This window comes from Mus musculus, chromosome 5, assembly GCF_000001635.26.
Source record: "Mus musculus strain C57BL/6J chromosome 5, GRCm38.p6 C57BL/6J".
Taxonomy (NCBI): Eukaryota; Metazoa; Chordata; class Mammalia; order Rodentia; family Muridae; genus Mus; species Mus musculus.
This window is the reverse complement of record NC_000071.6, coordinates 113,731,524-113,756,962: the sequence shown is the minus strand read 5'-3', so window position 1 is coordinate 113,756,962 and position 25,439 is coordinate 113,731,524. Positions and strand designations below refer to the sequence as shown.

Genomic DNA, 25,439 nt, shown 5'->3' with positions numbered 1-25,439 from the left:
AATTGCTGTTGCATAGATCTGTGCTCAGTGTAAGGGAGATCTGTCTCACCTGGGAGGCTGTGCTAACCGCGGGAGCGCACACTGTCGTGGAAGCTTTAAGTAGACAGTGGCTTTTGGTGAACATGTAAGCTGTTTCTGTAAAGACTTATTTTCTATTGTGCTTGCTGAGGTACAGAGTGTAGGTGGCATTTCACATCATGAGTTTTTCATCCACAGGCTTGCTCACATCAGGAGTGTTAGTCTTCAGTGTTTTGTGGAACAGTGATGTTTGTGGGCAGGATTTACCGCACACCTCATTGTGCTCTTATTTTCTTGAATTATCTTGCATTTTGGTTTGCCCCTCCAGCATGGCTGTCAGCACCACCTCAGACAGTCGTGGTTGGTCCACGTTGGCAGCCTTTCTGTGAGCGCTGCTTTCTTTGTTCTGCCTCTTCCTGTTGAATCTCAGCTCTCTATCTGGAATCTGGCTTGAAGTTAATGTGTACTGTCTCAGCACCCGGGATTCTCTGGCAGCAAATCTTCCTTGTTTTGTATCCGGCAGGCCCTGTCTCTGCTTTTCCTGTTGACAGCTGTTTTCAGGCTGTAGGTTGCACTGGGGTGATGTTTTTGACCACAGTACACGTGTCTCTTGTGTATTGTCATAGATAGCTCAGCTGTCTGTCATGGACTTGCTTCTTGGAAGGAATCAGTAGTGTCTGCTTTGAATCTCCCATTGGTTTGATGTAATATCCTGCAATCTCATCCTGTAGGTGTGCGGGCAGCCCTGTGGTCCTTCCTGGGCATCTTGACTCTGCTTTCAGTATCTTTCTGAGCACAGCGAGGAGAGTCAGGATGGGCCTGTTTTGAACCCACTCCACCACCCTGGTGTTACTGGAACAGCTCTTGTCCTTCAGTGGCACAGCGTCTAGATGACCAACTCATTGTCATATGGGAAACACGGCACTAAAGTAGCCTGCTGCTGTGTGCAGGAGCCATGCGCTCTTCTCTCTCTGTAAATGGTGTGTGTGCACTTATGTGCACAAAGTCGTCTGTGCCACTCTGGCTGTCAGCAGAGTGGGGCTGAAGAGGTTAATGGGCTATATGGTGTGTCAGCCCGGCCGGCCCTCCTTAGCCTGCAGCTGTGTTCTAGCACTGATGCCTGAGCGAGGCCTTCCCCACAGCCCTGTCTAGATGGGGAGCAGTGGGTGTGGGCAGGCCACAGTTCAGTCATCCCTGTGTGCTCGGGAGGTTGTAGAACAAGGACTGGATGCTGGTGACTGAGTCTCCCAGTGCTCCCAGGTCACAGATCTATCCTGTGGTGGGCAGTTCTGAGCAAGAAGCCCTGGTGGCTCTCATGGGTTAGCTGCTCTTGCCCAGGCTCACTTGTTTGAAGATGTTTTGTGCTGTCTGAAACTGTCAAACACTTAAATTTAACAAGTGTGACTTCCTGTGCTGCAGCTGCAGGCAGAGGCCCCTCGGCTGGCGGAATACCAAGCTTACATCGACTTCGAGATGAAAATCGGGGATCCTGCCCGTATTCAGTTGATCTTTGAGCGTGCCCTGGTGGAGAACTGCCTGGTTCCAGACTTATGGATCCGCTACAGTCAGTACCTAGTAAGATAACTGCTCCAGTTCTGTTTCTTTCAAGGTAGACCCTTAGACAGGGATGGCCAGGAGCGGCAGGCGCCAGAGAGAACTTGTCTAACAGTTCCGTGCTACCTTTCCATGACGGAAACATTCTAAACCTGAGGGAGATGGAGCAAGTGAAGCCTTCCGCACACCACAGCGCTTGCCCCAGCAGCGCTCAGTCCGTGTGGCTGAACTCCCTGTGCTTCACTGTACCCTTCCCTGGGTCTCCATCTCTGTTGTCCTTCAGTTCTGACCCAGCATGCAATGAAGGTCCTTCTGTGTGAAAGGGCCCTGGTGAAGTCCACGCATCAGGGATGCGTCTCTGGGCTGAGTCCGGTGCCTAGGTCCCCTGCCCTGACCATCTTGCGCTACCCTGGCGATTTCTTCCTTGAGGAAGCTAGGCCACAGCATTCTTTTATTTATGTTTTAGTCTTCATTTCTTTTGAGACAGGTGTTAATGCGTAGCCCAAGCTGGCTTCAAATGTGTGACTGTCATGCCTCAGCTTCCTGGGTGCTGAGGTGACAGGTGCACACGTGCTCATGTCACCCGGACGTGACGAGAGACATTTCCAGTGTGCTGTGCTGGGCGTGTCTCTGATGCTCTCGAGTTACTTTTCTCCTGGCTAAACCCTGAAAAGAAGCAACCTAAGGAAGAGGCTGAGGGACAGCCCCTGGTGCCGGGCTGGGTCGGTGTGATGGTGTGCTTATGGCAGGGTATCTGCTTACCGCATGGCCTGAGTCAGGGACCAGTCGGGGTGCAGGGTTGGGCTAGGGTTGAGCTGTAGCTCTGAAGGCTCTCCTCTCTCCCAGGCCTGCCTTCTCAGCAGGGGCTGCCTCCCAAAGTTTCAGAACTTCCTAAAACAGTGCCAGTAGCTGCTACTAAGTGATGGAACCCGTGAGCTCGTGGGGGGAGTTTCCGTTCAAGCTCTGACACTGAGGAAGTCTTCCAGGCTGTCCTCTCACTCTGGAATTCTTTGTCATAGGATCGACAGCTGAAAGTTAAGGACTTGGTTTTATCTGTACACAGCCGTGCTGTGCGGAACTGCCCATGGACAGTTGCCCTGTGGAGTCGGTACCTTCTGGCCATGGAGCGACATGGACTGGACCATCAAACGATTTCTGGTGTGAACGTTTGTGTGGGAGCGTGTCTGAGTTATGCTTTCTGAGTGTTCTTCCTGTGTAGCTCACTGTGGAGCCCAGGCTTGCTGGGGTGACAGGCACGAGCCACCGTGCCACAGCTCTCAGCCTTCTGTCTCCTCTGAGGAGCAGAGCTGTGGCAGTGTCGAGCCAGCACCCCGGGTCTGCCTTGCAGCAGCAGAGGCTCTGTGGCCTGCAGACTGTGTCTGTTTGGTTTCCTAGTGCTCGTAGCCTCTGATACTCATGACTTTTGTGGAAATCATGATCTGTCTTCCTTGCCCAACTGGGCCTGTTAGTCACTGTAGAAGAGTCCTTTGTAGACCACAGTGCCCCTTCCAACACTTGGGGTTTTTTCCTTCCTCGGTATGTGGTGCTGGGGATGGGAATCTGTGGCCTTGTGTATGTATAAATGCATAATTTGTAAGTGCATAAGTTACGTGTTTATTGAGTTTTGACAGCTTTCTTTGTTTTTGAACTGTTGGTAGTGAATGTTGTATCTTTCTGCATTGCAGCGACCTTCGAGAACGCTCTGAGTGCCGGCTTCATCCAGGCCACTGACTATGTGGAGATCTGGCAGGTGTACCTCGACTACCTGAGGAGAAGGGTTGACTTCAGACAGGGTACAGTTGTGTGGCCTCCTCAGACTGCAGAGTGTGTGTGTGTGGGTCTATCTGTGCGTGTGTGCGTACGTGTCAGCCAGAGATGAGCCTCGGGTGGTGTTCCTCAAGAGCCATTCACTAATTTTTGAGACAAGGCCTTTGATTGGCTTATCCTCTTGGGTGGTGTTCACTGAGTTCTGAGACAGGGCCTTTGATTGTCTGATCCTGAGCTTCAGCTTGGCTGGCCTGGCAGTGAGCACCAGAGAGGCCCTCGTCCCCAGCTCCCCGCAGTGGGACACAAGCGTGTGTCACCTCACTGGCTCTTTACTTGGGTGCTGGGATCTGGGCCCTGTGATGGCATGCAAGCACTTTATGACTGCTGTGCTTTTTCTTAGCGTGTCTTTTGGAGATATGTCCCTGGGAAAGCATTGGTGAATGACTGGCCATAAGTAACATTTTTCTTCAGAAACTTTAGCAACTTCCAAGTGAAGTCAGACCGTGGAGTGAAAGGAACGGTGGTTCTTGTGCTTTGGCTGTTCCTGGCCGCTGCTGGGCCTCACCCTTCATTTTCTGTGTCTGACCTTCCATAAGCCCTGTCTTAGTGTCTTCTCTGTTGCTATGGTAAATACTCAGACAAAGGCGGCCAGGGGAGAAGGGTTAGAGTCTCTCATTTGTGGTGAGAACGGGAGAACAGCAGGAGCCTGAGGCCGGTGCTACCCACAGTGGACAGGCCTTTCTACGGCCATCAACTTAACAGATCGTCCCTCACAGGCGTGCTCAGGCGCCTGTCTCCTGCTGACTCTAGATTCTGTGGGGTTGACAATGACTGTCAGAAGCCCCAAATCTTTTTTCTAGTAGGACTGGCCTGTTCTTTTAGATCTTTGTCCACAGGATCCCTCTCCATACCAAAGGTCAGCTAGGAAAATCCTGGGTCACACGCTGCTCCATACAGTCCCTGTGCCACCTGCCTGTCCCTGCTTGCCGGCCAGTGCCTGTGCTTTTCAGGGCCACCGTACCTTCCCGAGGTTTATTATTGTGAGAGGATGTGTGACAGGGTCACGTGTCTGTTGTAGGCCTCCATGGTTCTGGTATGAAGTTTATGAAGTTGGCTTTGGGGGCTTTACAAAGTTGTACTCACCTTTTCCAACAGACTCTAGCAAGGAGCTGGAAGAGCTGCGGTCCATGTTCACGCGAGCTCTGGAGTACCTGCAGCAGGAGGTTGAGGAGCGTAAGTGGCCCTGCCTGCTGTCTGCCCGGCCACCTTGCCTGTGGTTGCTTTTGGGCCACTCTTCCCTGCCAGGTGCTTGCTTCGCAGTCATCCTAATTGTCACATTCCCTTTTGGAAGGTTTCAGCGAGAGTGGGGATCCAAGCTGCCTGATCATGCAGAGCTGGGCTCGGGTTGAGGTGAGCGTTTTCACAGACTTGTCCCACCCTCTCTCCCTGCCTCCCTCCCTCGAAGGCCTGTGCAGCATCCATGAAGACTGGGGCAGGATCTGAGCTGGGCTCTAGGGCCCAGAGGATTTGTGCATACCTGAAGATTTTCCCAGCCAGAGCAGCATAGCTGCGGTACCTGGAAGCTGGCTGTTGATTATTCACCTCCTCAGCGCTCCCTCACTGCTGCCTGAGGGCTGCTGAGGGTGTGCTGTGAGGGAGCCCGTCTCTGTGCTCAGGCTGTAACCTTGTCCAGCAGATGGACTGTTTGAGCAATAGCAGGACAGTTGATGCGGTTCCTAAGCCAGGGACACGGAGCAAATGAGCCATGGAGCCCCAGCTGATAGAGTTACGGAGTTCCAGTCCTGTTCCGTGAAGGGAGTTGGGTCTGTTAAGCTTTGTTGTTAGTCTGGATGAGATTCCTGTTAATTGGGAAGGATAAGGAAACAGGTTGTGTGTGCACTTAGATCACATGACTTCCTGGCTTCTGCTGCCGGTGCATCTGGCATGCTCCCCAGGGGAAGAGTTGTGCTCAGGTTTGCTGGACATGAAGGGAGAGTAAATGGGTACTCAGAACTGCTGGGTGCTGAAGCCCCCTGTCCCGTGTCTGCAGGAGCTGTAGGCAAGCCTCTTACTCAGGAACCAGGCCTCACTGTGCTGCAAGCTCTGCCTGAGCTGCACCTCCGCGTGCAGACCCTTGGAGGCTGCTGCAGAGAGGCGGCTGAGCCTTGGGCCTGGCATTGCTGGAGGGAGGCCTGGGGCCTTCGGGCATTAGTGTGACCTTCATGGCAAGAAGGAGTTTGTAGCCATGCCTGTGTGGGTACTGCTGTGAGGAGGTTCACGTGTCCAAGCTGGCCTTGCTGATGTGCTTTAGGCTCGCCTGTGCAATAACATGCAGAAAGCCCGAGAGCTCTGGGACAGCATCATGACCAGAGGGAATGCCAAGTACGCCAACATGTGGCTGGAGTATTACAACCTGGAACGGTGAGTGAACCGGGATGGGCGGCGTCCGTATCCACCCTTGGCTGAGCTGACTTGAGCCTGCTCCTTGGGGTGGGCACCTTCCTCCCTCTTTCCTTAGCAGGTCCTGTGGCTGCCAAGTCTCTAGACAAATGTTCTCAGTGGGGGTGGGGTGGGGAGGGGGGGCTCCTATAGCCATGATTCTAAATTGTTTCTGTTCTTGAGTTTTGAACATGCCTGACTGGATGGGTTATGGGTCACTGTTTATTACGTACAGGAAGCCTAAAGCACTAAAAGAGAAAGAAAGGCAGGCATCAGATCAGCTAGGAGCCTCTGGCTAGACTTGTCACTCAGGGTTTAAGGTGGGCTCTGCCAAACTCTGTCTGAGCTATGACCCTGTAGACTATTGATGTTCTCCCTCCTCCCAAGCTTGAGGCTCTGTGTAGCCCAGGCTAGCTCATGGGGATTCGCCTGCTTAGCCTTCCAAGTGCATTCCAAGATGACAGCATGAGCTTACTCAGCAGCTGTTTGATTCAGCACATATTGAAAATCCACCATGTTTCTAATGCTTTTTCCTTTTTAAAAAAGATTGTTTTCCCATTTTTTAAAGAATGTGTGCCCAAATTAGAATAGTTAAAGTGCATCTGAAGGTGTGGTGTAGAGGGAGTTTCTCATGGTCCTGCCACCAGGCAAGCAAGTCAGGCTCCTCCAGTGACTCTGACACGTCATCACTGTGTATGTGGGAGGCCAGGTTTACAGAACCTGCAAATAAAAGTGATTTTAAAGATGACAAGGTATGCATTTAACATAAATACACTTTCTTTTTTAAAAAAGATTTATTTATTTCGTGTATGTGAGTACACTGTCGCTGTCCTCAGACACACTAGAGGAGGGCATCAGATCCCATTACAGATGGTTGTGAGCCACCATGACTGACATGAATTGAACTCGGGACCTCTGGAAGAGCAGTGACTGCTGTTAACTGCTGAGCCGTCTCTTCAGCCCATAAATACACTTTTTTAAGAAAAAAGAAAAAAAGGCCAGCCTGGTCTAAAGAGTGAGTTCCAAGACAGCCAGGGCTACACAGAGAAACCCTGTCTTAAAAAAAAAAAATCTCATACTTTCCAAACTCCAGATAATTTTGTGACACAATCTGGAATTTAAAAACCAAACAAAAACCACAAAACATTCATTTATTTTTTCTTTATTTTTTTGAGACAGGGTCTCACTATGTAGGCCAAGCTATCCTCAAACCCATAGAGATCTGCCTGCCTCTTTTCTCCCAGTTACTGGGATCAAAGGCACGTACCATCACAGCTGGCTTAATACCTTTTTTATGATTTTTTTTCTGTGGGTGGGTGTTTGTGTGTCACATGGGTGCCTGGTATCCACAGAGGGAGGCCCTTGAACTGGAGTCTCAGGTGGTTGTGAGCCACCATGTGGGTGCTGTGTTCTTACCTGTGTCCCCTGCAAGAGCAGCTGCTGCTGTTAACTGCTGAGCCATCTCTCCAATCCGAGTCTTAGGTTTTGGCAAATGTATTCATGTAGTAACAGACAGCTCACTCCCTGGCATCTCGAGTCTGTGTCTGCTTCACTCTGCTGTGCTGCAGTTCTCATTGCAGCCGGAAAGCAGCTGGCCTGTACACAGGTGGGTAGGGAGGGAGCCTCACTGAGTTCCGATGAGCTCCATCTTTTCCCTCCATGACAGAAGAACTCCGCAGGGCCGGGTGGAGTGTCAGGAACCCTATCTGCACGCTTTTATGGTTTGCAGTAGTAGTGTCTGTCTGCCCCTTGACTCCATAGTCCTTTGGCCTGATATCCTGCCAAGTCCACCTTCTCCGTGAAGTGCCATCCTTGTGTGCACATAGGAGCGCCAGTGCACTTCCATGGTGTGCACAGCTTCTCACGGGGAGGTTCCGCTCCTTCCCACCATCCATGCAAGCGCCAGCTCTGCGGCAAAACCTCAGGACATCTGGGGGCTCCACAAAGACTCCTGAGGCCTTGGGTGTGTAGATTGTAGCCAAAGCACACCTACACTGAAGGTCTGAGTGTGCTGGTGTACACACACACAGGCCAGTGTGATCAGCATTCTGTGACTCGTTAGAGTAAAAGCTGACTCAGCATGAAATTAAAGCATTTTGGAGTCATGGAATCACAGAGCCCTCAGGTGGACTGCAGAGGGCTTTGTCCAGGTGCAGTCAGGAGCTGCCTTGTTCTCTCCACGTGCCCAGAAGGCCTGACTCCAGGCCCCTGTGTGGTCAAGAGAAAGCATGTATGGAAGGGTCTCCCCCTGTGCCTCAGCAGGCAGCCTGTCTGTGGTCTGTGATGGCAACTGTTTGTTTTCTGCTCTAGGGCACACGGTGACACACAACACTGTCGGAAGGCTCTGCACCGAGCTGTCCAGTGCACGAGTGACTACCCTGAGCACGTCTGTGAAGTGTTGCTCACCATGGAGAGGACAGAAGGTGGGAGCCTGGCCTTTGCTTTTGGCTTGGAGTGTGGTCCTTTGGCCAGTGGTCTCTGGTGGAAACGTCTGTGAGGGCAGATGGCTTGTCTGTGGGAGGGAGGGAGCCCTCTTGCAGCAGTGCTCAGTCTGCAGCACTGGAAGGTGACCCTTAGTGACAGGCTTGTTTCATATCCTCGGGCCACACTCACACTCCACCACAGCCAAATGGGACTCGGAACAGATCCCCCTTGGGCAGCGGGAGCCTGTGTGAGCACTGCCACTCGGGTAGGGTCTGTACCACAAACACACTTGGACAGTATGGAGAGACGGGCTGCATGGCCAGCCAGCCCTTGTTGGTCCTAAGCCATAGCAATAGAGCTTTGGGAGACAGCATGGGCTTCTCTCTCCTGGGACCTGTCTGGATTAGGGTGAGGCTGAGACCTGTAGATCAGACAGAGAACAGAGTCCCAGCACACTTGAGTAGCTCCCCTGGCTCTCGGGTTCACGTGCTCTTTGCATTGGCATGTTTTTATAGTCTTTACCATCAAGAGCCTATAAAGTCAGAGTTTTGTTTTTAAATCTGTCTTTGGAAGGAGAAGGACACATATCAGGAACCCAGAAGGATGTTTGAATTGCAGACTTGGAAGATGGCGTGCATTGTCTTAAAGCAAGAGCCACTGCAGTTGTTGTGAAGGGAGCTCTGTGCTCTGGAGCAGTGGGTCAGGGAACACTGCTGCAGCCTAGGAGTGGGTGTGTCAGAGCTCTGCTTTTCTCTCTCCAGGGACCTTAGAAGATTGGGATCTAGCCATTCAGAAAACGGAGACGCGCTTGGCTCGTGTGAATGAGCAGAGAATGAAGGTGACACTGATGCTTCCCCAGGGTTGGGAACTGCACTGCTGTGCCCCTTGGTCTGCTTTGAGTCTTTTGTCTGCGTGGATGTCTGCACCATGTGTGGGCAATGCCCACAGTGACCAGAAGAGGGCATCAGATCCTGGGATAGTTGTGAGCTGCCATATGGGTGCTGGGAATTGAACTTGGGTCCTCTGAAGCTGGTGCTGGTAACCACTGAGCATCCCCCCAGCCCCTTCCTAAGATGCTAGTTAAAAAGCATGTTGGTCAGTAGTTAAACTTACCCCTTGCCATTTGTAGCTTCACTTAAGCTTTGGACTCCCTAGAAATTGAGCATACTAGATCACACAGAAGCCTCAGAGGGCTCACAGAGCCTCTCTCCTGGAAGCTGTTGACAATTGACAGTTCCTGGGAGGGGCCTTCAGCCTCCGTCCAGGGTGTAGCCTAGGGTAGGCTGCCCTTCCCACTGGGTGGATGCTGGATACACTCATGGTGCCAGTAGGACTCTGTGGGAAGAAAGATAGACAGACAGACAGACAAGAGTCAGTGCAGTTGAGGGAGATGTGGGGCTGTCATCCAAGGGGACTGGAGGGGAGACTGGGGAATTTGATCAAGAGTTAAGTTTGTAAAGGAGCCATGATAGGTCCTGAGTGGTTCGTGAACATCTCTTGCTTGCTTACACTAGTCAGCTGGCCGGGGTCTTCTGATTAACTGAGGTGGGAAGACCCACCCTAAATGTGCTTGGCACTGTTTCTCAGCTAGGGTCTGAAATGAAATAAAAAGAATGGGCAGAGCACAGCCCGCAGACATTCCTTCCTTCTCTTGTCAGTGGATGGCACTAGCTTTTTCAGGGTTGCGTCCTCAGCCCCTCTATAGACTTGTAAATGACTGCAGTGTGAGCTCAGGCTAGCCCATTCTCCCTGGGGCTTTTGTCAGCATTGTGTCACAGCAGCAGACCCCTGCTTTGGGACTGCCTGCCTCTCTTTCCTGGTGTGTAGTATTGCAGCGTGTATTGAGAGGAATATGAATTGAGTCTCCTCCTTGCTGTGTATTGTATGAGGGTTCCCACCCTATCTTACAAGCAAGCCAGCCAGCAGGACACAGCCTCCAGAACGAACGCCCTGTCCTCTCATTCCTAGGCCGCAGAGAAGGAAGCAGCTCTTGTGCAGCAGGAAGAAGAAAAGGCCGAGCAGCGGAAGAAGGTGCGGGCGGAGAAGAAAGCCCTGAAAAAGAAGAAGAAAACGCGAGGTGCCGACAAGCGCAGGGAGGACGAGGACGAGGAGAACGAGTGGGGCGAAGAGGAGGAAGGTACCGTTGCACTCGGGTGGGGTGCAGGCACAACCCATACATAGAGCCTCTTAACTCTGCGAGAGTGGCTGTGTTTCTCAGTGGGCATACTTGCACTGCCCTGGCTCAGTCAGGTTTCATAGCACTGACATCGGCTGCCATTTCTCTCAGTAGTGACTCTGCTAAAGACCCACTTGAAAATGAATGTTCTGTTTCCGAGCCCTGTGTAGCTTCTCCCTGAGGCAGTGGTGGAGGCCATCCAAGCCCAGCCCATGTCCTCTGGCAGGATGCAGGAGAAGTGCATGTATGGAGCAGTCACCTGCGGGCTTCAGAACCGCTCCCAGCTCCGTTCTTCAGGGCTGACTTGGGGATGGGGGCGGGGGAGGGGCTCTGCATTCTGCTGCCGGGTGTGGGAACCTGACTGTGCAGGGATGACCGACAGTGGATGTTTATGTTCTTGGTTTCATTGACGCAGCACCTTTGCTGGAGTGTAAAGTGAGCCCCACTGAATTGAGCGTGGAGACGGTGCAGTTTGTATGAGGTGGGGCAGGCCCGATGCTGAAGGAGTGCAGACCTGGCTAACTGCCTCTGCTTGTCTTTTGAATGCCTGCAGAGCAGCCTTCCAAACGCAGAAGGACGGAGAACAGTCTGGCCTCTGGAGAGGCTTCGGCTATGAAGGAAGAAACAGAGCTCTCCGGGAAATGCTTAACGATAGATGTTGGTCCTCCTTCCAAGCAGAAAGAGAAGGCAGCCTCCCTTAAGCGGGACATGCCCAAGGTGGCTCACGACAGCAGTAAGGACAGTGTCACCGTGTTTGTCAGCAACCTGCCCTACAGCATAGAAGAGCCCGAGGTGAAGCTCAGGCCGCTCTTTGAGGTCTGTGGGGAGGTGGTCCAGATCAGGCCAATTTTCAGCAACCGCGGGGACTTCCGGGGCTACTGCTATGTGGAGTTTGGAGAGGAGAAGTCAGCCCAGCAGGCCCTGGAGCTGGACAGGAAGATTGTGGAGGGCAGGCCGATGTTTGTGTCCCCCTGTGTGGATAAGAGCAAAAACCCTGATTTTAAGGTATGCTTTTTGAAGAAGGGGGTCTTCAGGGTGGGCTGCCCGATAGGCAGTGCTCAGCGCTGGAGCCCATGAGGGCTGACAGCGGCAAACCTTGCGAGGCGCTCAGGCTGCCTCGTGGCTTGGTCGCTCTGAGCCGCTGCCTCTTGGTTGGTGGTGGCCACAGTAGCATTTGGGAGGATGGCTGCTTTCCTTGGGGTGCTTAAGAGGGTGGCAAGAGTGGCCCTCACCTGTGTTCAGTGGATGGCCGTTTACAGAGGTGGGATGCCCAGGCGATTTTGTCACGTGAGTCTCTGAGACCAGAATGGCTCAGCTGTGCCTGCGCAGGACACGCACATGCTGGGGCGTGTCTGCCTGAACCACGGGCTGTGCTGTGTTTGCAGGTGTTCAGATACAGTACCACCCTGGAGAAACACAAACTCTTCATCTCTGGCCTGCCCTTTTCCTGCACCAAAGAGGAGCTCGAGGACATTTGTAAGGCCCACGGCACCGTCAAGGACCTCAGGCTGGTCACTAACAGGGCTGGCAAGCCGAAGGTGAGTGGGGATGGTGGGCTTGGGTCTGTCTGAGCTGGATACACCTTTCAAGCTCTGACTCCACATTGGCGAGTGGGCGAGCAGTGGACAGGGACCTGTGTGTCTGCTCGTGCCTCCTCCCCTGCTGTGTTTGCTGGCCTTACAGTTTCTTTCCCTGGGGCAAGCACAGTTGTGAGGCTTTTCAGATTTTAGTCAGTGACAGCCAGTCAGACGGTTAGTCGAGGGGTAAGTCTGTAGCCAGAACGGCAGCATTTGGGGGTCAGTGCTGATGCGTGCCTCTCACCTGACCCGGCTGTGCACTGTGTGTGTTAGGGCCTGGCGTATGTGGAGTATGAAAACGAGTCCCAGGCGTCCCAGGCAGTGATGAAGATGGACGGCATGACCATCAGAGAGAATGTCATCAAGGTGGCAATCAGCAATCCCCCTCAGCGAAAAGTCCCAGAGAAGCCAGAAGTGAGGACAGCACCAGGGGCCCCCATGCTCCCCCGGCAGATGTATGGCGCGTAAGTGTCTGCTGCTGTTTGTGCAGATCTGCCCTGGCCATTGCTGAGACTCAGAGTCAGCTCTGGAGGGGCAGGTGAGTTAGCGCAGAAAAGCCAGGACCTGCTGCTCTGCATGTGGCCATAGATGTATACAGCAGGCCTCCAAGGGAAGCGGCCCTGGCAGCATGCTGTGGTGTCCGTCAGTCCCCCAGGGCCTGGTGAGCGAGAGGCAAGGGTCAGGTGTCTGGTTCTGGTGATAGAGACCAGGGGGAAGAAAGGGTTTATTAGTGTACCTCTTACATCGTCTGTCTGTCATCTAAGGAAGGTGAGGCAGGAACCCAGAGGTGGGAACCGAGGCAGAGGTCATGGAGGAATGCCACTCACTGCTTTCTCACCTTGCTTTGCCCAGCGTGCTTTCTTAAAATATTTTGTTATTTACATTTTTATTATGTGTTATCTTGCCTGCACGGGTGTCTGTGTATCACATGAGTGCAGTGCCCACAGAGTCCAAAAGAGGGCATCAGATCCCCTAGAACTGTAGTTACAAATGGTTGTCAGCACCTATGGATGCTGGGAATCTAACCTGGGTCATCTGCAAGAGCAGCCATTGCCCTTAATCCCTGAGCCATCTCTCCAGCCCCTCAGCCTGCCTGCCTGCTTGCTGTCTTTTCCTTTTTAAAATATTGTTGTCTTTATTTTTATGCATATGGGTGTTTTCCTGCACGACTGCATATCCACACACAGGGAGGATGTGTGTGCAGTGCCTGTGGAGGCCAAAACTGTAATTAAAAGTAGCCCAGGACCCCTGCCAGGGATGCCCCCACTCCCAGGGACCGGCCCCTCCCTCCCACACTGGATCACTAGTCAGGACCCGCTTGGTCCCAAGTCTGTGGGCAGCTGTCATCCCATAAGCTGTGCTGCTGCTCACTGATGACAGAACTGACGGTGCTGGGCTTGGAGGTTGAGGTTGGAGCATGGTAGCTGTTTTTGTCACCTCCGTGATGTGGCATAGGGATGCTCATTGTCAGAACTGTAAAGGAGGAGGCTTGTTCACTGCCCCTCACCTTCTAGCTGGGATCAAGTGCCCCGTGGTTCCTGTGCTCGCTTTTTTTGGTGCAAAGTTAGAACTCAGCTGTGTATGCTGGGCCAGCAACAGTTGTCACAGTTTTGTCTTCTGACACGGTCTCATAATCCCAACATCTCAGTCCGGCTGGGGCCATGAGACCATGCTGCCAAAGGGTCATTGTGTTTGCTCTTCTAGGCGCGGGAAGGGACGGACCCAGCTCTCTCTTCTTCCTCGAGCTCTGCAGCGCCAGGGTGCTGCTCCTCAGGCTGAGAACGGCCCAGCTCCGGGGCCCGCGGTCGCCCCGTCTGTGGCCACAGAGGCTCCTAAGATGTCCAATGCTGATTTTGCGAAGTTGCTTCTGAGAAAGTGAGCAGGACTCTGAGATGGAGATGCCTTACCTGTCCTCAAGCTGGCCGGGCTGGCCACCACGGGCCCTGGAGACGGAAGGGCTGGGCACTTGCCTGCGCTCCCACAGATTCTCCTCTGGTGTGGATGGGAAGGGAGAGCCTATGGTGAACATGGCGGTGAGGAGTGTTCCCTCACATTGAGGGCGGAGGCCAACCGCTCTACAGGCTGTCCCAAGGTACGTTAGTGTCCTAACAAGGAGGGACCCAGCTTTCGAGGCCCACTTGTCCTGATGCTTTCACCGCCTCTGGCCCCTTTTCTACGAACCCCCTCCCCCAGCCCTGCACAGCACGTGTGCCCATCACTCTGTAAGTGTGGAAGATGGAATGGGAGAGCTTGTCACTCATCAGAATGGCCTGTCGAGAAGTGCGGGACGTCACAGAAGACACGTGTGATGGGCTTTTGTCCAAAGAGGCTATGAGTTTTTCTATTATGTATTTCTAATTGACACTGTTTAATGTTCCCTAAAAGTGGAATGTCTGCGACCTTTGTTCTTAGGAATTGTGTGCCAGCCACTCTGGACCACTTTCTTTGCCTGATGACTGGAGCCCTAAGCCCTCTGTTCAGATGCTCACTTCGAAATGCCATGTCTAGTACAAAGTTGAGTCTCCCCATTGAGTTTTGTTTATTAAACTGAAGTTCTTACAGAAGCCTTGTGCATTGCAGCTGGGTGTGTGTGTGTGTGTGTGTGTGTGTGTGTGTGTGTGTGTGTGTGTGACATAGTGTGTGTGTGAGACAGAGTGCACCTGCTTTTCCTCAACTGTGTGTTAACAGCTTGTGCAGATCAGTCCTGTGTCACTGCTCATATGACTCCGCAGTGACAGGCTGGAGTTTCTGGCAGCCTGGCACTGCTGGGAAGAGTTTACCTCTCACCTTGAGACATGCGGTTGCTGCCCTGAAAGCCCTTCGTCAAGGGGAAGAGAGAGCGGTGGGGCAAGGACTCACTGTCTAAAAGCACCTTGGAGGGAAATGTGAGGGGGCCGTGTATGCGTGCTGGATGCCGACTGTGTGTGCTGTTGTGCCCATGATGTTTGTCTAGGTGTTAGCAATGGAACCGAGGCCTTGTGCAAGCTAGACCCGTTCTCTGCATCGTAGCCCTCGGTCTGCATTTAAAGACTCGGAAGAAAGATTTGTATGTCTGTGTGAGTGTGTGCCATGTGTGGAATCCAGAGAGTGCATTGCTGGATCCCTGCAGCTGTGGGGACTGAACCCCGGTCCTCTGCATGAGCAGCGAGTTCTCGTAACCACTGAGCCTCTCTCCTAACTAAAGAATGCATGTGTGCACGACTGCTGGGGTGTGTTTGTGGACATAAGAAGACAACTTTCAGGAGTTGGCTCTCGCCTCCACCATGGGGCCCCAGGATGGCTCAGGCTGCCCTGTGTAAGGCTGTCACCTGGTAAGCCATCTGCCCAGCCCTAAGTTTGTTTTTTATTTTTATTTTTTAACATTTTTTTAAACTTAACATTAAAAAAAAATGATTTATGGGTTTTCCCTGCACGTGCGTATGAGCAGCATGTGTGTGCCTGGTGCCCGTGGAGTTTAAAGGAGGGATCCCGTGGGTCTGGAGTTACAGGCGGTTGTGAGCTGCCATTTGGATGCTACTTGGATCCTAGGTCCCTTGCAAGAGCACCCAGTGCTTCGAGCTGCTGAGCCATCTCTCCAGCCCCTGAGCATTTTCAAGTGTGGTTGTGACTGTGTGTCCTGGAGCTCTCAACATTCAGCTCCCGCTCCTCCCTTCCCGCTCCTCCTTCCTTCCCGCTCCTTGCCGTCTACCCACTGCTCCTTTCCAGACACGGCGTACACCTCAGTCAGCCCACAGCAGTGTCTCACACGGTAAACGTTAGTTTACCCTTCCTATAAATGTTATCATTTTCAAAGTGCAGATTCTCCCCATCTTTATTACATAACACACAAAGACCTTATATTAGATGACAGCTGTGAATCCCAGGCACCTCCCTATGGCATGGCCTCCTCCTGAGTCTGTGAGGGAGCCTAAGAGACCGCTCCAAGGGTGCGCCTGGGCGTTTACTAGGAAGAATGGCCCTGAGCTAATCTCCCTGGGTTCCAGTGACTTCCCTGCTCGTGTTAGAGAACCTACCTGGTTCTCTTACTGGTGGCCAGTGCCCAAGTGTGACTTCCTGCTCTCCACAGCATCATGACACAGCTGAGCCTTTCCACACGCCAGCAAGGGCCACCGAATCATTTTAAATGTGGGGGAAAACTTTGTAAATTTAACTTGGGGCACACACAATGACAAAGCAGGGGCGGGTGTCTCTTGAAACCCTACCAGCCAGGAAAAGCTCTGATCCTCGTGGTGGATGGAGAACCAACCACTCTGAGCTGGCTTGATGTCTTGTTTATGCTACACACAACAGGCACATGAAAACTCAGTGGGTGAAGCCAGGAAGGCAGTTTCTGAGCTGCTCTGGAATATGGTTTCAGAACAGGATGCATGGTGGTGGAAGTCCTGGATGAGACAACGCAATGTTTGTAATAAAATACTTTATTAGAACCAGGAATTTGTTAAAATAATATTTTCCACATGTAGCTAAAGTGCAGGTTCTCACTACAGGACAAAGTGAGCCTCCCATGAGACTTGGTGTGCAGAGAAGAGCCAGGAGCTGGGGGCCGCGTCCTGCAGAGCTGTTGACGGTGCTGCACGCACACATCTGTTTTTTTTCTCAGTCTGTCAGAAAACTGTCAGAGTATCTTTCTAAACGCTGGATACCATCGTTTGGTGGCTGGTATGAGTTTCCAATTCAAACAAAAAGTGCAGTGCGCTGGGACACTGTAGGCTGTCTCAGAACAAAATCCAGTGACGTAGCCATTATGACTCTAAATAGCAGCAGTCAAATCGGCATTAGCCATAAATATGATTGAAAAAAAGTTTATTTTTCCTAAGATGACAACTTGGAAATGTATCTATCAGATGTGACACCATCCATCACTTTACAAGTTACTAGAAGAAGGCCACTCCAAGGCAGTGGGGACACTGGACCCTGTGATGGCATCAGATGGGAAGAGGGTTTCAAAGCATAAGACAAAGGGGGAAAGGCTGGGTCGTGGTCACAGGTGTTTGCCCGTTTTCAGTCTTTTATCAGAACTGCTTATTTGGGGTTGATGCGGTTTCTCAGATACACCCTTTTGTAATGTTAGGGCAGGTGCCTTGTGTGTGGTGCATGCTGGGTAGTATTCTCCCGCCAAGCGTCACCTCCCGTGTCCTCAGAAGACTGAGTGGGAGGTGAAGGCAGACCTGCTCTGTGGAGTGAGGGGGTAGGTTGGCTTGGCTAGCCTCAGTTGATGCAAGTGAAGTATAGGGCAAAGATAAGGGAAAGCCCTTCTGCCTGCCCTCCACCCTTAGAACAGTCTGGGCAGGGAAGCGCTATCCCCTGCCACTCAGGTTAGCAAGTTAATAGCTCAGAGGGTCTTCGGAAATCTGCAACCTCCTACTGGCAAAGGGCTGGGCTGCCAGTAGAAGCTGCTGCCACAGCCTCTCAGGAATAAAACCCCACCTTAGCACAGGGCAGGTTCTGCCCAAGGTTGCAGCCTTCTGAGGTCTCAGGACCTCCAAGGCACCCGAGTGATCACCGTGGCCCTGAGTTCCGTCTCACAGATCTCTCTGCCTCTGCCCTTCGTGCAAAGTCTGTCTAGACACCCAGGCTCAGGACATTAGAAAAGCACTGCTGCCCTACTGGGTTCCGGGATCACCACAGGTGTTGTGGTCGCAGCACCACTCGGTCGCTGCTAGCTCACCAAAAAAGTAAGAAAAAAAAATTAAATAAATAACTTGGCTGAACTATAAATTATCCTGAAGACAGGCTTAATAATTTAGTTTTCTTTCTCAACTGAAAAACATCTGGAGGTAAAGAATGTTTAAGGGTTTCCTTTTGCTACCAGGGGAGAACTGTTTCTAGAAAGGCCTTCTCTGGATGCCAAGGGAGGGCTGGCGGTTAGGGCCTCACAGGGAGCGTCTCCTTGAACCCAGAATGGTTGGGCTGGGCTTCTGGCAGTGCCACCGAGTACTCGGTGGTGGCAAGGAGCAACGTGTCCAGTGTGACCTCCGTACACTTGGCTATGAAGCGGATGAAAGGCCGCACGTCACCCTCGTTGGCGACTTCCAGTACATGGTAGTACTCGGACCTCTGCTCCTTGCGGATGGTGATGGGCGGGTATCCCGCCTGCATCAAAATCAGGTTCATCAGCAGACGGGAGGTCCTCCCGTTGCCGTCGATGAAAGGGTGGATGTACACCAGTTTGTAATGGGCCAGGGCCGCGAACTCGACTGGGTGCAGGTTCATGGCGTCCTCTGAATTGAGCCACTGTGTGAACTCCTGCATCTGCTTCTCCACATCCCGGGGGTGGGGTGGGATGTGGTGGCCCACCAGGACCTGGGTCCTCCGGAACCTGCCCGCCTCCACTGGATCCACATACCCCAGTACCCTCCTGTGGATCTCCAGCATGTCGTCCATGGTGACAGACCCGATGCGGGAGACCAGGGTGGTGTTGATGTACTTCATGGCCGCGTGCATGCCGATCACCTCGTTCTGCTCTTCCAGGCTCTTCCCTGGCACGGCGTAGCGGGTCTCCAGGATGTGCCTGATCTCCGAGAGGGTGAGGGTGTTGCCCTCGATGGCCACCGTGTGGTAGATGTGGTGGTAGTAGGTCTCCTCCATGACCCTGCGCAGCGCTGAGCTCCCCTTTGGGATGGACATGACCTTCTTCACTTTGCTGTCGATGACGCTGAAGTACCTCTGGTCGATTTCCTCCACGAGGGGCAGTGTCCGATCCCGGTTGACCAGGGCTTTCTCGTGGAAGGGCGAGATGGTCAGGGCCCTGGTGTATAAGTAGTCAGCCTGGATGATGTCCTTGTCTTCTTCGGAGAAGATGCCGAACTCATTCAGTGCGTCTACAAAGCCGGGGTCCATCTTGAGGGCGTGCAGGAAGAGCTTGTGGGCTTTCCCTCTCTTGCCTTGACGCTTCATCTCCAGGGCTTGGTTTAGGGCGGCCTTGGCTTCCAGCTTCCCTGCTGGAAGAGAGCCAGAGAGGCCTGATGAGCAGGGTGGGCTGTCCCTGTACAGGCCTCCCAGGGACACTACCATAGCCATGTGGCTTCTGTGACTCAGGCCCCGACTACTGCTGCTCTCCACAGCTGGAATGCTGGTTGCTGTCCTGTGTCCTAGGCCACTCTACATTGGGAGGTCCCCTGCCAACTATCTTCTGCCCGGGCGTAGACAGTCTGGGCATTTGCTATCCCTGTGCTTGCCCTACAGTATGGCTGCACTGGGTGGCCCACCTTCCCTGTGGACAGGTGGCTCTTATCTCTTGAGACCCTCTCCTTCAGGCCTGGGGGTGCCAACACCTCGCCCTCAGCTATCCCTGGCCCTTCCCATGCCTGGACAATTTCTGTTTTCTGGCAGTGCTGGGGACTGGAACCCTGGGCCCTTGTGCATGCATACCAGACAGGTGCTATCAGAGCTATGCCCCTGCTTCTAATGATGTGATTCCATTGTGGTGATGTGTGGTTGTCACCCCTGGGGACAGTGTGCCGCTGGCATCCAGGTAGGCTGCTGTAACACTCACTGTGCACACGGGGCATGCTTTGCACTGAGCTCTGTGCTTCGAGGGTGAGCACCCACCCACACTCAGCTTCCCTGAGTTCCTGGACCGCTCTCCAGTCCCATCCCCAGTGGTTTCTGGCCAGAGGGAGCACTGTTCTCAGGTGCTCTTCCTTGAACCACCCCCATGTAGATCTGAGGTGCAGCTCAGGGCCCACCCTTTGTGTGTCTCCCTCCAAATGCTGGGACACCCGTTCTCAGTCACTCATCAGACTGGAGTTCCGGACTGTCTCATTCACTGGGACGCCCTCATGCTTACACACACACAAACTGACAAGGCCAACCAAGTTGGCCAGCACACTCACCTGGAGACGCCGTAGTCTTGACTGTCAGCAGCCCTGCATCCCTGGAGGAGACACTGAGCTCTGTGCATAGGCTGGTGCACTTGGGGACCACAGGCTGTGCCCTGTCCAGTTTGCTCCTGAGCAGGTGGAAACCTCTGAGCACAGCCAGGCAATGCTCTTCCACAACTCCCAGCGGCAGCAGCAGAGCCAGCAGCGACCCCAGAGCCATGCTCAGCAGCGCCATCCACAGGAAACGGCCCCAGACGGAGACCCATTTGGGTTCGGCCACTGCCACCACCGACGCCATTGGCATGAGTATCATCTGGACTGAGGGCTGGGCCCAGAGCACTCGACACAGAGGAAAAGCTGGACCCTGCAAGGAACCAAGCATTGTAAAAGAATGAGGCAGTGGGAGTGGACCCGTTCCCAGATGGAGAGACCAGACACAGAATCGTCACACTTTCTAATTCATTAGGGACCACGGAAATGGGGGAGGGGTCTCATGGTGCAGGGCCAGCCTGGGAAGATTCATCCTAACCCATAGCTCCTCCGGGGTAGAGTGATAGGACTCTAATGCATTTATATATATTAACTTTCATAATCTCAGCCTACAACCCCAGGAGGTGATGTTTCCACACCGCCCTCCCCAGAGGAGATGCAATCAGAACTCAGAAAAGTGAAGTCGGGGACTTTTCAGCCCCCCTCTTAGTCCACTAGTCCACCACAAGCGACTATTGCCACAGGACACCTAGTGTTTGGGCTGTAACTCCTGCATACGCCCCTGGACACACACCACAATCTTCGATAAGGACAAATGTCTGGTGTCCTGATGTTACCATATGAATACCGACAGCCTCGGTGACCAATGTTGTGTCCCTTCTGCCCTTCCTTCCCTGGCTTGTCCATCATAGACAGGGAAACCCAAGGCCTGGCCAACAACAGTGGGTGATGATGCCCTACCTCAGCGAGGGCGAACACAAGCTTGGGGGCTGGCGGGGGATGGGGGGGGGGAGCGAGGGATCAGGTATGCAAATGCCATCTTGCCAACAATAAGCATTTATTGGGCAACTATGGTGTGCCGGACACTGCGCTGCCGGCCAGCCTTGCACGCTGTCAGCCCCCTTGCGAAGAGCGAGCAAGCTACCTGTAGCTCCCGGTTTACAGATGAGGGATGACGCCGTTCTGACAGGCGGCGCCGGAGCTCCGGGGCCTGACCCGCCACGTCATCACTTCGCGCGGCCTGTGCAGCGGCTCGAGCCCAGCAGACTTCGGCTTACTCCCGAAGCGGGGGGTGGGGTGGGGGGTGGAATGAGGCTGCCGCGAGCTCCCGCTACGAACCGGCCCAGGGCTCGTGCCCGCCTCCAGCATCCAAACCCGCGCGGCCGTTCCCCGCAGCCGCGGTCGCAGGCCCCGCCCCCACCACCTCGCCCCGCTCCCGTCGCCTCGCCATTGGACGGACGGCCGCCCTTGCCGCGGCGGATTGGCTGTCTCGACTTGTCCATCCGCCGCGCTTCCGGGTTCTAGAGCTAGCTAGAGCATCCCCCCGGGAAAGGCGCGCCGTGTGCCGCTTCCATTGGCTGTCGCTTGTGTGCATGGGGCGGGGTCGAGGCCACCGGCTAGGGCGAGCATTTGCGTCCTGTTTTCCCGTCCCAGCATCTGCTACCTTCCTGGGCCTCCACCTAGGCTCTGTGTGCTTCAGTTTCTCTGGTGTGCAATGGCAGTAGCCACATCACCAAACGTTTCCCACTTCTTAGTCCCGGTTTCACCGTTTGTCCCTTTTCTTTACCCCCTTTCTTGTCCTCTCTAATCTACTTTTGTTTTTGAGATGGCTTCGCACCGTGTAGACCAGGCCTGGCTAGGAATTAATTCACGGTGTAGCCCAGGTTGGTCGGGACTTACTGTGTAGCCCGAGCTGGCTTAGTATTCAACCCGGGTCATTTTGAGCCAACATGCCCTCCTGACCTTTTTTAGTTTGCATTCTCTGGAGCGGCTGGCTATGGCTTTTTGTTTACCAAATTAAGTTTTCTTTGGTGCAGAGGGCAGGGCTCCCATCTCAACCCACAAATATTGAACCGGAAGCTCCCAGGGCCTGCTTTGAGAGGTTACTGGGCACACTCTGGAGTCAGACGGCCCACAGATTCAGATTTTTGCCCTCAGTCTCTTGTGATCTTGGATCAGTTTTCTCAACGGCAGAATGGGACAACAGCTCACATCTCTTAATTAAAAAAAAAAAAAAAAGTTCGTGTGCGCGCACGTGCACAGAGATCAGTTTGCAAACCTGGGCTTTCTCCTTCTACCATATGGGTTTGTGGATTGAACGCAGGTCACCAAGTTTGGCTCCTACCTGCCTTAGCCCTCAGGTTCTGGATTTGGGACTCTTTTCATGGAGCCACACAGCCCTGGGTTCGCATCCCAGCTCTGCCACTAGCAGACTGACTTGGTGGTGTCAATCTACTTTACTGATCTGTCACCTGCAGGTAGCTTAAATTGGTCTGGGACTCACTGTATAGGCCAGGCTAGCCCCAACCTCCCGCCTCTGCCTCTGCCTTCTGAGTGCTGGGATTAGAGGCATATACCACCAAATCCGGTTTCAGCCTGCTTTCTTATAGAACCCCCTGACCAGCCCAGGGATGGCTCCACCCACAATGGGCGGGGCCTTCCCCCATCAATCATTAATTAAGAAAATGCCCTACAGTTGGATCTTATGGAAACATTGTTCTCAATTGAAGTTCCTTTCCCTCCAGATAACGCTAGTGCGGTGATTCTCAACCTGTGGGCCATGACCCCACAGGGCTCTCATATTAGCTATTTACATTACATTACGATTCATCACAGTAGCAAGCGTATGGCTATGAAGTAGTAATGAAATAATTTTATAGTTGGGGGTCACCACAGCATGAGGAAACTATGTTTAAATATAATTTTATAATGTAGTATGTTAGTCAGGGTTCTCTAGAGTCACAGAACTTTTCGGTAGTCTCTATATAGTAAGGGAATTTGTTATGATGACTTACAGTCTGTAGCCCAACTCTCCAACAATAGTCAGCTGTGAGTGGGAAGTCCAAGGATCCGGTAGTTGCTCAGTTGCACGAGGCTGGGTGTTTTCAGCTGGTCTTCTGTAGAAGTAGGTTCCAACAGATGTGCCAGCAAGTAAGTGCACGCAGGGGAAGAAGAGCGAATCTTCCTTCTTCCAATGTCCTTATGTAGGTCTCCAGCAAAGGTGTGGCCCAGATTAAAGGTGTGTACCGCCACGCCTGGATCTGGGACTTGCTTTGGCCCAGGCTGACTTTGAACTCAGAGATCTCCTTGCCTCAGTCTCCTGGGATTAAAGGCCTTGCCTGGGCCCAAGCTTTTTTTTTTTTTTTTTTTTTTTTCTTTCTTTCTTTCTTTCTTTCTTTCTTTCTTTCTTTCTTTCTTTCTTTCTTTCTTCCTTCCTTCCTTCCTTCCTTCCTTCCTTTCTTTCTTTCCTTTTCTTTTTTCTTTTTTTGGCTTTTGGAGACAGGGTTTCTCTGTACAGCCCTGGCTGTCCTGGAACTCACTTTGTAGACCAGGTTGGCCTCGAATTCAGAAATCTGCTTGCCTCTGCCTCCCGAGTGCTGGGATTAAAGGCGTGCGCCACCATGCCTGGCCCTCTTTTTTAAGATTCATTTATTTATCTTATGTATATGAGTACACTGTTGCTGTCTTCAGACACACCCAGAAGAAGGCATCAGATCTCATTACAGATGGTTGTGAGCCATCATGTGGTCGCTGGAATTGAAGTCAGGACCTCTGGAAGATCGGTCAGTGCTCTTAACCGCTGAGCCATCTCTCCAGCCCCAGAGCCTAAGCTTTTCATGGCCACTATGCCTCAAGATTGCCACCCCAAGATCTAGAAACTTGTGTCTCCCAGTCTCAAGATTCGGATAACAGGTGAGCCCTCCAATTCTGGATTGTAGTTCATTCCAGATATAATCAAGTTGACAACCAGGAATAGTCATTACTTGTAGTGATTGCATTAGGGAGGTTGAGAACCACTGCTCTAGCCTGTGTCAGGACGGCACAGCACAGGCCCGCACAGAGGATCTTATGTTTAACCCTTGATCAAGGGTCTTCAATGTTCTCTGAGCAATCTCTAAGATGTCATTCAGACACCCTAAGTGGTCATTTCATTGTAAAAGCCTTTCACAGAGGAGGCAACCAGTGTGTGAAGGTGGAGTTGCTGTCACAGAAGACAAGGGGATCTCAGGCTAGACTGATGGCCATTCACACACAGGGCCACTACCCCGGGCAAGTCACTTACCCTCTGAAGTTTTTGGCACTCAGACATAAAATTGCCATGTGTAGGGCCCTCCTCTCTCCAAGGCTTCCTGGGAGGCTAACATAAACAGTCTCTAACAGACTTGGGCAAATCCAGAAGGTCTAAGGGCCCTGCCGATGAATGGGAGACACTGGGGAGGGGAGGGGACTGCGGGCTACCAGAGAGCACAGGGCTTCCTTTGCAGCTGAGGTCTAGCCCACAGCTCTTATGCTGGGTTAAGTCTGACCGGTGACTGTGACCACGCCCCCTAACCCCCAGCCCCAGTTCTCAAAAGCATCATCTGTCCTGGATTGTTTGGTGACGTTTTCAACATTTTTAACAGTCGGCATGTCTGTGAGCCAGGTTGTAATCTGCAAGAAGCTGATCTTGGAGTCCTCAGGAGTGTCGGGAGGAGGGTGAGGGGGAATAGAATCAACATATATTGTGTGGGAAATGAAAAATGTAACAATGTTACAACTACAAAACCCAAACAACAAAACCTGCAGGGGAGAGAGACTGAGCGCTGGGTGTTAGGGCTGTGTGGCCACCAGGAGGCGGTAGCTCCTTTGGAATGGCCTTGTCAGGAGAAGCTGTGTGTTGGGTGTACAAAATATGGCCCCTGAAGTAATCCTGAAAAGTTGGCTTTCTCTATCCGAAGCATTCTGTATTAGGTAGAACTGCCTCCATGAGGCACACAGGAGTAGGAGGGTTTTTTTCTTTTTAAATCGCTCATCTTAACTCATGACAAAGAATTTAGAAAAATGGCTGTGTGAAAAATATATCCATTATGAAAACCCAAACCAAACACGAGCCTCTGTGTTTCTGAATGTCTGCCATATTTTTCTAGTTGAGATAGATGTCTTGGTTCCAAAGGACAGACCAGGCTGAGACAGCCAGTATACATCATTTTAAAGAGGGGGAATGGTTGGAGAGATGGCTCAATGGTTAGGAGCACCGACTACTCTTCCAGAGGTCCTGAGTTCAATTCCCAGCAACCACAGATGGTTGTGAGGCACCATGTGGTTGCTGGGAATTGAACCCAGAACCTGGAAGAGCAGTCAGCACTCTTAACCTCTGAGCCATCTCTATAGCTTTGAATAAATCTTTTTTTTTTTTTTTTCTTTTTTCTTTTGGTTTTTCAAGACAGGGTTTCTCTGTATTGCTCTGGCTGTCCTGGAACTCATTTTGTAGACCAGGCTGGCCTTGAACTCAGAAATTCACCTGCCTCTGCCTCCCAAGTGCTGGGATTAAAGGTGTGCGCCACCACGCCTGGCTTGAATAAATCTTAAAAAAAAAAAAAATGGACCGTTGGCAATGGTGGTATCTCTTAAGATTAGTGAAGCTGTGTTGTGCCCTTCAGTGTCTGAAGGCTTCTCTGAGGCTTGGAGACC

The 25,439-nt window shown here is 52.5% G+C and overlaps 2 protein-coding genes across 9 annotated transcripts in view; one reads left to right on the top strand and one right to left on the bottom strand.

Annotated features, from left to right (window-relative positions):
- Nucleotides 1–14,519, top strand: part of Sart3 (squamous cell carcinoma antigen recognized by T cells 3) — a 29,957-nt gene extending 15,438 nt beyond the window's left edge. For 4 of the 6 annotated variants that reach the window (NM_016926.2, NM_001356621.1, XM_030254699.1 and 1 more), the window contains exons 7-19: nt 1,438–1,593; nt 2,592–2,730; nt 3,258–3,365; nt 4,495–4,572; nt 4,691–4,749; nt 5,651–5,760; nt 8,089–8,201; nt 8,964–9,040; nt 10,171–10,339; nt 10,932–11,383; nt 11,764–11,916; nt 12,229–12,419; nt 13,660–14,519. In NM_016926.2, the coding sequence (NP_058622.1) occupies nt 1,438–1,593; nt 2,592–2,730; nt 3,258–3,365; nt 4,495–4,572; nt 4,691–4,749; nt 5,651–5,760; nt 8,089–8,201; nt 8,964–9,040; nt 10,171–10,339; nt 10,932–11,383; nt 11,764–11,916; nt 12,229–12,419; nt 13,660–13,834 (1,980 nt within the window). In that variant the 3' untranslated portion in view covers nt 13,835–14,519. The remainder of the gene's footprint in view (nt 1–1,437; nt 1,594–2,591; nt 2,731–3,257; nt 3,366–4,494; nt 4,573–4,690; nt 4,750–5,650; nt 5,761–8,088; nt 8,202–8,963; nt 9,041–10,170; nt 10,340–10,931; nt 11,384–11,763; nt 11,917–12,228; nt 12,420–13,659) is intronic. The other 2 variants (NM_001356623.1, NR_151532.1) reach the window with 2 other exon arrangements.
- A 1,836-nt stretch (nt 14,520–16,355) lies between these two features.
- Nucleotides 16,356–21,205, bottom strand: Ficd (FIC domain containing). Of its 3 annotated transcripts, none has more exons than XM_006530285.4 (3): nt 20,730–21,205; nt 19,791–20,142; nt 16,356–18,896 (listed from the first exon to the last, which is right to left on the bottom strand). In XM_006530285.4, the coding sequence occupies exons 2-3, from the start codon at nt 20,089–20,091 to the stop codon at nt 17,821–17,823; spliced, it is 1,377 nt and encodes a 458-aa protein (XP_006530348.1). In that variant the 5' UTR covers nt 20,092–20,142; nt 20,730–21,205; the 3' UTR covers nt 16,356–17,820. The 3 variants fall into 3 exon arrangements, with proteins under 3 accessions (XP_006530348.1, XP_006530349.1, NP_001010825.2); XM_006530286.3 differs by having other exon boundaries at nt 16,356–18,893; nt 20,914–21,205; NM_001010825.3 differs by having other exon boundaries at nt 20,914–21,181.
- Nucleotides 21,206–25,439: the final 4,234 nt, after the last annotated feature.

Bases quoted from the DNA above. Each gene is read 5' to 3' on its own strand.
- Ficd (XM_006530285.4), bottom strand. From the start codon at position 20,091: ATGATACTCATGCCAATGGCGTCGGTGGTGGCAGTGGCCGAACCCAAA. The intron at 18,897-19,790 runs GTGAGTGTGCTG...GCTCTCTTCCAG, and splicing joins CAAGACTACGGCGTCTCCAG to CAGGGAAGCTGGAAGCCAAG.